The 10,916-nt window shown below is 48.4% G+C and overlaps 1 protein-coding gene across 1 annotated transcript; it reads right to left on the reverse strand.

Moving 5' to 3' along the window:
* Positions 1 to 3,065: 3,065 nt before the first annotated feature.
* On the reverse strand, positions 3,066 to 4,846 carry LOC109912589 (frizzled-5-like). Its single transcript, XM_020512020.2, has one exon. It carries the CDS (start codon positions 4,782 to 4,784, stop codon positions 3,066 to 3,068), a length of 1,719 nt encoding a protein of 572 aa, XP_020367609.2. The 5' UTR covers positions 4,785 to 4,846.
* Between the last annotated feature and the right edge of the window lie 6,070 nt (positions 4,847 to 10,916).

Consider the following 10,916-nt stretch of genomic DNA (forward strand, 5'->3'; position numbering starts at 1 on the left):
TGGCAGACTGTGCATCAGTGGTGAAGGGAGTGAATGTTGAAAGTGGTGGACGGGGCGCTAGTCAAGTAGGCTACTTTGTCCTTGATGATGTTAAGCTTCTTGAATTTTGTTGAAGCTAACAGGGCAGAGTATTCAGTCACCCTCTTGACGTGTGCATATAGACAGTGGACAGACATTAGGGAGATGAGTTACCCCTCCCCTGCATCCAAGGATGTTGATAGGAGACTATTCAGTGGTGGTAAAGCCATTGAACACTAGGGTACAAATGGTTACATTCTATCTTGTTGGGTGTTGGTCATTGCCTGGCACTTATTTGGTGCAAATGTTATTTGTAACTAGTCAGCCTAAGCCTGGGTGTCGTCCAGATTTGCTGTATTTGGACATGGACTTACTTCAGTATCTGAGGAGTCACGAATGGTGCTGAACATTGTGCAATCATCGGCGAACATCCCCACTTCTGACCTAATGATGTTATGGGAAGGTCATTGATGAAGCAGCTGAAGATGGTTGGGTCTAGGACACCATCCTGAGGAACTCCTGGAACTGAGGTGACTGAACTCCAGAAACCACAACCATCCTTCAATGTGCTAGACATGACTCCAACCAGTGGAGACTTGGCCCCGATACCTACTGGATCCCGGTTTTGTTAGGGCTCCTTGATGCTGCACCCTGTTGAATGCAGCCTTGATGTCAAGGGCACCTCACCTTTGGAATTCAGCTCTTTCGTCCGTGTTCAAACCGAGGCTGTAATGAGGTCAGGAGCTGAGTCACCATGGCGGAACCCAAACTGAGCATCACCGAGCAGTTTATTGCTGCTGAGTATTTTCAGCACTTCCTATTCTCATTCCAGTTTTCCAGTGTCTGCCACGCTTCCTTTTTGTTCTACTTTTTTAGGGACCATTGGCTCTGCTAAAACATTAGTATGTAATTGTTCACTAGTGTGCAGTAATTTCAGGACTTCCCTGTATGTATCTCTGCATTCTAGACTTTTTTTGTTCAGGCAGGCTCAATGAGGGAGGCAGAAGGGAGAACTGAATTGGCAGCAATAATCATTAAAACTGGGCAAGACAGATCTGGGCTGCCCTCTCACCCGCTGCATTTGTATAGAACTTTTAACATAACAAGATACTCCAAGGTGTTTCAAACGAGATCAATCAGACACACATTTGATAGTCAGCCATACAAAAAAAAATTGTTCAGACAAGTAGTTAAAACAAAGCATGTTTTAAGGAGCATCCAATCAAAGGTTCATCAGAATTCCTGAGCCTGTGGTCTAATCCGTTGAAGGTATGGCTGCCAACAGCGGAACAATGGGAAACTAGGGATATGCAAAGGCCAGATTTGAAGGAGCACAGAGACCAGAGGATTGTTGGGCTGGAAGGGGCTACAAAGACAGGGGGCTTTGAAGGGATTGCTAAGAATCCCAAAACTAAGACACTGATGGTCTGGAGATCAGTCAGTACACGGATGAGAGAGGTCAGCGGGTTTGACTTCAGAGGCCTCTTCCCCAAACCAGGGGAACGCAAGGTGAAAGATACCCGGTGTGTATCTACAGGCAGCAACTATGAGGGGAATCACACTCGAGAAGCCAGCCCTTTCCCCAATTAATACAACACCGGAACTAGTAAGCTGGGTCCTTTCTGGGTTAGAGAGTTGAGTTCCACATTGCCCACTCTTCTTTTCTCTCTGAAGCAAGATCAGTGATTCAAGATGGGAGTGAGTAATTGCATTAAACCTGGCAGTGCACACCAATGAGCTTTCTAAAGAGGTGCAACCACTGGTAGATGCACTGGCTCTATCTGCTACAGGTTCTATTGTAAATCACTCAATGCCAGGCACATTCTTGCCATCAGTTTAGGATGACCCCACCCCCCCCCCGCCACCGCTCTCTCTCTCTCTCCGCGCCCCCCCTCCCAGTACTAGCCTCACTCTCTTTCTCTATATTCAGCAATTACACAACAGAAGCCTAGCTTACCCTTATACTCTGTGCACGTATACTTAAAGCCTGAATTAGTAATGCCTTCACATTCAATGAGCACTCACCATCTGGGTTCACACACATTGCCCACCCTAAATCCAGACACTGATGGGGATGCCTTCAAGTGCAACATGCTGCAAATACAAACTGCCTGGGTTTGCACACTAAATCCTGATACAGACCGCTCTCCCTAAATCAGAATCAAGATTTAAAACGGGGGAATGAAGAGGCAGCTTAGCCCAGCAAGGCTCCCATCTGCACTATGATTTAAGTGATGTGGGAGCTTTCTAAGACGGCACAAAACCATTTCATGGCTTGATGTATGAACAGTACCCCAGTTACTGACTTGAGCAGCGGCTTGAACAGATTGCTTCTGGAGACAAAGCACAGGGGAAGAGACTTATATAGCTATGTCCTTGGGCAGGTGCAAAGGGAGCCTCGTCCAGTTGCCAGTAGCAAGGGTGTGCCAAGCAGCCCAGGAGAAAATGATTCCTGCTAACCAATCTGTAATCTTAACAACACCAGGTTAATATTTGAACTGGACCAGGTAATGGTGCTGGATATCAAACCAAGCACAGAGTGCGGCACAGAGAGAGAAGAAGGGTAACACGGAGAGTACAGCACCTCTGAACTGTGCTGGTATTGATCATGACCATGTTACTGTGCCTCCCCTCATGTCCTGTTGAATAGCACAGCTCCCGGGGCTTTAGAAAATGCGTGCACAAAAGAGACACCTTCCCAATCAAGCCGAGCACTGCAAAAACAAAACATAACCCTTGCAGTGTGTGCACCTCTTCTCTCCGGTCATGGTATTGAGCGGGCAGTTTACCCGGTCCCTCCTGTCTGTGGTTTTGAATGGGCCAGATTCTGGCCGCTCTTGGCACAGATGGTACAGCACAGTAACAGGTGACCGACTCTGCACTCACCACAAAATAGCGCATTGTACAATGATTAAAATCCACAAATTTACAGTGTAAAAGACTCATGAGATAACAGGCAATAATACCTCAGTGTACTTTTTCATTATATATATATATATATATATCTATCTATTTACAATATAAGCAAACCCATTGACCAGGGGCTGTTAAACATGTGACATTGGCACTTGTTTGTGGTAGGAAGCAGAGCCAGCGACTCCTGTCCTCGCTGTCAGAGCCGCACTGGCCTCACCGTACACGGCTTCGTTGGCCAGCTTCCTCGCCCGGCAACATCGACTGCTAAACCGTTTCCAGGACTCCAAAGTCTTCCCGGACCAGATCCAGACCCCAGAGGTGATGCCCACCACCAGGCACATGAAGTACTTCAGCATGAAGACGGCATACTCGGGCCGTGGTCGTGGCTGGTTTCCAGGGCAGGAGCAGCTGAGTGCCCTCTCCCAGCGTTCCCGGTAGTGCTCCTCGTAGATGAAGCACGCCACCACGATGGCGGCGGGCACCGTGTACAGCACCGTGAAGATGCCGATTCGGATCATCAGCTTCTCCAGCTTGTCCGTCTTGGTGCCCCCTTGCTTGATGACGCTGCGTATCCGGAACAGCGACACGAAGCCAGCCAGGAGGAACATGGTGCCTGTGAAGAGGTAGACCACCAGAGGCGCTAGGACGAAGCCCCGCAGGTTGTCCAGGTTCTGGTTGCCGACGTAGCAGATGCCGGCCACCGGGTCTCCGTCAACGGAGCTCAGCGCCAGCACGGCAATGGACTTGATGCTGGGAATCAGCCAGGCTCCCATGTGGAAATACTGGGAATAGCCGGCGATGGCCTCATTGCCCCACTTCATGCCAGCTGCCAGGAACCAGGTGAAAGACAGGATGACCCACCAGATGGAGCTGGCCATCCCGAAGAAGTAGATGAGCAGGAAGACGAGGGTGCACAGGGCAGGGCCGGTGGTCTCGTAGTGGATGTGGTCGTACTCCTTGTTGCAGGCCACGTTGGCATGGCCGGCGATCAGCCGCACGATGTAGCCCACTGACACGAAGAGGTAGCAGGCCGACAGGAAGATGATGGGCCTCTCCGGGTACTTGAACCGCTCCATGTCGATCAGGAAGGTGCAGACGGTGGTGAAGGTGGACAGGAAGCACAAGATGCACCACAGACCGATCCAGAAGGTGGCAAATGTCCGCTCATCCTCGCTGAAGTAGGGCTCGTAGCATGGGATGGCACAGTTGGGCACTTGGCCGGTCTTGATCTTGTTGTAGAGCGGGTGACTCTCTTTGGAGATCTGGACCAGGGGCTCCTTGCACCGGCACTTGCCACGGCACTCCCTTGGCTGGTGCCCAGGGCGGGGCCAGGACGGTGGCTTCAAGTCCTTGTCGGGCACGTGGGTGGGCTTGCGGAAGGCGGGAGACAGGGTGGTGGCCTCGCTCCGATTGTAGTCCATGCACAGGTTGTGAGGGTCTCCGAGGACGGGCAGCTTGTCGCAGTTCATCCGCTCGGGCCAGGCAAACCCGTACTGCCTCATGAGGGGTGAGCAGCCGGCCTTAGCCCGCTCGCAGACCGAGCGGCACGGTGGCAGGGGCTTCTTGTAGTCCGCCAGGCAGATCGGGGTGTAGACGCTGCACAGGAAGAACCGGAGGTCGGGCGAGCACTGGATCTCCACCAGGGGCCAGAACTGATGGACCTCCAGGCCGGCCTCGTCCTGGCTGTCGTGGTTGAACTGGTTGGGCATGTAGGTGAAGTTGTAGCCAATCCCCCTACACATGGGCACCGTGATCACTTGGCAAACCATCGCCTTGGAGGCACAGGCAGCGACACCCACCAGTGCCAGCAGGCACAGCTTCAGCAGGAGGGAGCCGTGCGCCCGGAGCATGGCCTCTGCTTTGGCCAAGTGGGCACAGGGTATGGTCACAGTCCGCCTCCGATCTCCTAAAGGCCAACTTACTCCTGCACTGGGTCAGCACAGCCACATCTCTTGCCCCCCAGCTACCATCCTCTCCACGCACCCACCCCCACCCCTTCTCCAACACCTTACGGCACGCCGCAGTCAGACACCTGATGCCAGCCTCAAACCATAACTGGCTGGAACTGAGAGGAAACCCCTAGCCGCTCCGGTGAAAACAAAACAAAAATGTCCAGCTCGGCTCTTTACTGCAGGGAGAAACAGCCGCCCTCGAAATGCAACATTGACAAACGTGCCATGGAAACACTTCCAGTGATTCTCAATACCTCTCACACTCTTCCTGCGGTCTTCCCGTCGTCCCCGGGCGATTTCTCCACGCTTTTTGTCTTAAGTGATAACTTTCACGGTATCTCGAAATGTTTAGACAGGAGTATTGAGGGGTTTGTAGGCTCCGATATCTCCGGCTCTCCCTCTCTCCAATCGCGCGAAGGTGAAATCGCCTGCAGTACGCAAGCAACCAAGAGGGCTCCAGGTATAAACTTTTTGAGATCTTCTGATTTTTAACTTCTTCGAGAGTAGTCTCCAGGCATGTATGAGGGCTCTTGAGCGCTGCCCTCAAGTCTTCTCCCTCTCCCAAACGGGCACAAATCTCTCGCATCAAATTCGGAGCCCAGGTAAGCTCTGCAGCTCTCCTCCCCAAACAACGTCGTGCGTTTGCCCTTCGTGGCCTTTGCTCTCGCAGTTTCTCTTTCCTCTCCTGCCGCTTCCCTCACTCTATCTATGTGTGCCGCTGGTTAGGTTCGAGCTGCTGTGTGAGCCGGGATCCGGCTCCTTTTCTTCCTGCCGATTCCTTGCGCTCCGCTCCACTCGCGGCTCCGCGATCACATTGTTACTTTTGTTTCAAACACAATGTAGCCAAGGGGGTGCACCGCCCGGCCTGCCAATCAACCGTTTTGTCCAGTCGGGAGCCGCGGCGTCGCGACAGCACCGCCTCCCATTGTCTTTTACTCCACCAGTCAAGATCCAGACTCCGAGCGCGCTGCCCATTCACAACAGGAGGCTGGCAGGGCGGAGTCAGGCCGCGCCTCCAAACGAGTTCAGACCAATCATTGAGTGGACGCTGCTTTCCCTGTTCCCGCCCTTGTCCTTCTGGCCCAATCAAATGGACGGGCCGATGCCCGCTCATTACTTTATGGACCAATCAATGAAAGGTGCCTACGGACGGTCTCAATCGCTCGTTTTACAATTTTAAAGAGACATTACTCACATTTGCGGTCGCGTGAAACTTTAAGGGGGTGTTAAAGTTACACAGCAGCAATAAGACTCGCTGCCTTCCACATTGCAGGAGGACCTTTTAGAATACTTGGGTTTGCAACTGACTGAACAACTCCAGTTGGAGTGACAGTCAAGGGTGAGCGAGATTTCTGTCGCTGCTCTCCACACGGTTGGCACTGATACAGGTTTTAAGTCCGCTGTCTGGAAACTTTGAAACCCTAAACCGGACATCAGCAGTCTGGCTTTTTAAATAGAAGTCTGCCTCTTTCTCCCTCGCTAACCTTGCGAGGCAACTGTCTTTTTTACACTTCTTATAGCGGCCGATGAACTGAGTGATTCACATCTCCACAGCTAACTCCACTTTCCAAGCGAAAATCCCATTTCTTGCCACCGCCAAGCCCTTGCATTCATCCGCACCCCCCCCCCCCCCCCCCACAACTTCCCAACCCTAATACAGGTCAGATTGAGCAAGCTTTGGCAATCGATTACCAAAGGTTCGCGCCGTTCGCTACCAGTACAGTCTTGTTTATCTAGCTCACAGTAAAACGCCCCTAGTGGGGCTGGCAGGTACACTGTACCGCTGGAACTGGAAGGGATAAACAGGAGCGAGTCCCTTGAACCCATGCAATAACAACAACCTGCATTTATACAGAGCTTTTTAACAAATGAATATTTGCCCATGGCACACTGGGATGTGCTCAGTGTAAAATATAGGCTGCTTGGCCAATCAATGTGATCATGGCTGATCTGATAATCCTCAACTCCATTTTCTGCCTTTCCCCAATAACTTGATTCCCCAACTGATTAGAAATCTGCGAATCAACTTAACGACTCAGCCTGGACGGCCCATTGTGATAAAGAATTCCACAGATTCACTACCCACTTAGAGAGAAAAAAAACAACCTCCTCATCTCTGCCTTTAGCCTACAACCCCTTTTTCTGAGATTATGTCCTTTGGTCCCAGAATCTCCCACAAGGGGAAACAACCTTTCCTCACCAACCCTGACAAGTGCCTGAAGAAAAAGTGGATTCCAAGTTGAAGAATGCGATATTAGGACTAGTCAGGGGGAAAATTGTAAGCAAAACCGCCAAACACTGTCATTTGAATTCAAAGGCGGCTCAATTCTTTTTAATAGATTCACTTCAAAGAGTCAGTCATATTGGCTTTAGAGAGACATTTTACTCTATTGAAACCAGAAGAAGATTGTCAGATCGAATGAGGGATTGATTGAATTGTTCGATAATGGGAAGGAAACCTGAACACGAGAATTGATGTTACTGTGCCTCCTTATGCCTCTCTAATCCCTCTCCTCAGACCAATGCTCTGTCTGATTAAGCTGCTGTGCTCCATTTTCTCTGGAAGAGGAAGAGCCCAGCTATGATAGTGTCCACTGTCTGTTGACACTGCCCACAGGCTGCAGTATGTGGAAGGCAAAATGTTTTCGCACACCGCTCTCGCTGCAGAATTTCACCTCCTCGCAATAAACACCGACGGAGGGAGGATGACATTCACAATCACAGGGAACCGAAGAGGGACAGGGAAACCAGTAATGTTTCTTATCCATAATGCAGGGGGGATTTATTCAGGGGACATATATTCCAGGGGGATGGGGAATGGTGATTATTGTAGGGGCAAGACATTTCTGCTACAGGGGCAGGAAAAGCTATAGCCTGGTTGAAATGCGAATGGCTGAATGTTGAGAGAGACGGCATGGGAGAACGAGGTCCACGCTCTGCCAGAATAGGGTGAAGTGAAGAGTGGGAAAGCACAGCTCGAACTCGTGGTAGTCACTCCTCCGTCAGAAAACAGGACCAAGAACCCTCTGTTGGTGCCAGAGACAGGTCTCACATTAATAGGTATTAAAGTGGGAAGAAAGGCCTGGTGTAACCAGATTAAACAGTGAATAGCTTTATATAGCAGAAGCCGATATGGAATTCCTCATGAGTGCGAACAGCTTTCTAATACCTTACTAATAGATAAGTCAAAACCAAGCAGTTGGACATTTGGAGGTATGGTGGAATTTAGTCTCAGGTACCAGGAAATGGAGGGTTTGAGTTATAACCAGAGAGGCTAGGGACTTTTTTTCACTGGAGCGTAGGAGGTTGAGGGGTGACCTTATAGAGGTTTACAAAATCATGAAAGGTTTAGATAAGGTGAATGGCAAGTGTCTTTTCCCGAGAGTGGGAGATTTCAAGACTAGGGGGCATATTTTTAAAGTGAGAGGAGAAAGATTTAAAAATGACACGAGGGGCAATTTTTTTTTAACACAGAGAGTGTTTACTGTGTGGGACCAACTTTCAGAGGAAGTGGTGGATGCAGGCACAGTAACAACATTTAAAAGACATTTAGGTAAGTATATGAATAAGAAATGTTTGGAGTAGGCAGGTGGGACTAGTTTAGTTTGGGATTATGGTCGGTATGGACTGGTTGAACCGAAGGGTCTGTTTTCATGCTGTATGACTCTATGAATCTCTGACGGACAATCAGTTCTGACACATTGGAGATTTGTTTTGGAAACATCCGCATAGATGGATACCCAAAAGGCTGACGCCTTATCTCCATTGCTGACAGTTTAAAGGAGGCCTGGATGATACAGATGTCTAAAAGAAATCTCCCACAACTGGAAGAGTCATCTAAAAGAAATCTATTTAGCCCTGTTAGTTACATATTCATGGGAGTATAAGTCAATCGATACAAAAGGCAGCGCCATGTAGGGTTCGTTAGGAGTGAACCTAAAACTGCCCACAAAGGCAGCAGATACAAAGTACAAAGTAACAAATGTATGTCTAATGTGAATGATGCTCCCAAGGTGTGGTATTTTCTTTTGAGCTCTGTTTTGTCCAAGATACGTTATATTCAACTAAAAACAGATTCCACAATGGTTTATCGGCAAAGGAAATCCTTCTTTGAGAAGGTGACCAAACAGGTGGATGAGGGTAAAGCGGTTGATGTGGTGTATTTGGATTTCAGTAAAGCGTTTGATAAGGTTCCCCATGGTAGGCTCTTGCAGAAAATACGGAGGCATGGGATTGAGGGTGATTTAGCGGTTTGGATCAGAAATTGGCTAGCTGTAAGAAGACAGAGGGTGGTGGTTGATGGGAAATGTTCATCCTGGAGTTCAGTTACTAGTGGTGTACTTCAAGGATCTGTTTTGGGGCCACTGCTGTTTGTCATTTTTATAAATGACCTGGATGAGGGCGTAGAAGGATGGGTTAGTAAATTTGCGGATGACACCAAAGTCGGTGGAGTTGTGGATAGTGCGGAAGGATGTTGCAGGTTACAGAGGGACATAGATAAGCTGCAGAGCTGGGCTGAGAGGTGGCAAATGGAGTTTAATGCGGAAAAGTGTGAGGTGATTCACTTTGGAAGGAGTAACAGGAATACAGAGTACTGGGCTAATGGTAAGATTCTTGGTAGTGTGGATGAGCAGAAAGATCTCGGTGTCCATGTGCATAGATCACTGAAAGTTGCCACCCAGGTTGATAGCGTTGTTAAGAAGACGTACAGTATGTTAGGTTTTACTGGTAGAGGGATTGAGTTTCGGAGCCATGAGGTCATGTTGCAGCTGTACAAAACTCTGGTGCAGCTGCACTTGGAGTATTGTGTACAGTTCTGGTCACCGCATTATAGGAAGGATGTGGAAGCATTGGAAAGGGTGCAGAGGACATTTACCAGGATGTTGCCTGGTATGGAGGGAAGGTCTTATGAGGAAAGGCTGAGGGTTTTGAGGCTGTTTTCATTAGAGAGAAGAAGGTTAAGAGGTGACTTGATAGAGACATACAAGATGATCAGAGGATTAGATAGGGTGGACAGTGGGAGCCTTTTTCCTCGGATGGTGATGGCTAGCACGAGGGGACATAGCTTTAAATTGAGGGGTGATAGATATAGGACAGATGTCAGAGGTAGGTTCTTTACTCAGAGAGTAGTAAGGGCGTGGAATGCCCTGCCTGCAAAAATAGTAGACTTGCCCACTTTAAGGGCATTTAAATGGTCATTGGATAAACATATGGATGATAATGGAATAGTTTAGGTTAGATGGGCTTCAGATTGGTTTCACAGGTCGGCGCAACATCAAGGGCCGAAGGGCCTGTACTGCGCTGTAATGTTCTATGTTCTATGTTCTATGTTTGGCATCCTCAAGATACTTGTTGCTGATTTTTCTTTGTACGGGGTGCTACTGAATTTGAGACATTTGTTATTAATAAGGTTAGAGTAGAATTCAAAATTGGGAAGTAGGTTTGTGTGGATTTAAATATATTGGCTGAGTTAAGTGAGTCTGGAATAGCTTTCAATCAGCAGTTCTCTGAGAGTAACAAACAATCCCAGTTAATCATTTTGAGTCATCACTGAAATGCAATAACTTATCTAAAAGAGAGACATTTACAAAGCTTGATTAGTCAGTTAAACTAGCAGTGCACTCATACTAATCAGGATGCTAGTTTAATATGTTGGGGTTTAGTACAGTGGTAAAACACACTAAAATAAGCACTGATTTAAGGATAAATAAAACATTAACAAATACAAATCTAGATAAATTTATACTTTATGTCCAACTTCAGGTAACCCCAAAAACATGGAGTTACCTGTTTTTACTGCTTCACATGTTAATCTTCCCAACAGTATTTAAGTGCTGTTGATTTCATAATTTTGTCTCTTGGATAAAGTTTGGAGGGATTTGGGCCAAATGCTGGCAAATAGGACTGGATCAGTTTAGGATACCTGGTCCGCGCGGACCAGCTGGATAGAAGGGTCTGTTTCTATGTTGTATAACTCTATGACAGTGGTGGGGTGATACAATTTGGAGATGAGCATGAAGTCATGAATAG

This window comes from Rhincodon typus, chromosome 7 (assembly GCF_021869965.1).
Source record: "Rhincodon typus isolate 14 chromosome 7, sRhiTyp1.1, whole genome shotgun sequence".
Classification (NCBI taxonomy): Eukaryota; Metazoa; Chordata; class Chondrichthyes; order Orectolobiformes; family Rhincodontidae; genus Rhincodon; species Rhincodon typus.

Bases quoted from the DNA above. Each gene is read 5' to 3' on its own strand.
- LOC109912589 (XM_020512020.2), bottom strand. From the start codon at position 4,784: ATGCTCCGGGCGCACGGCTCCCTCCTGCTGAAGCTGTGCCTGCTGGCA.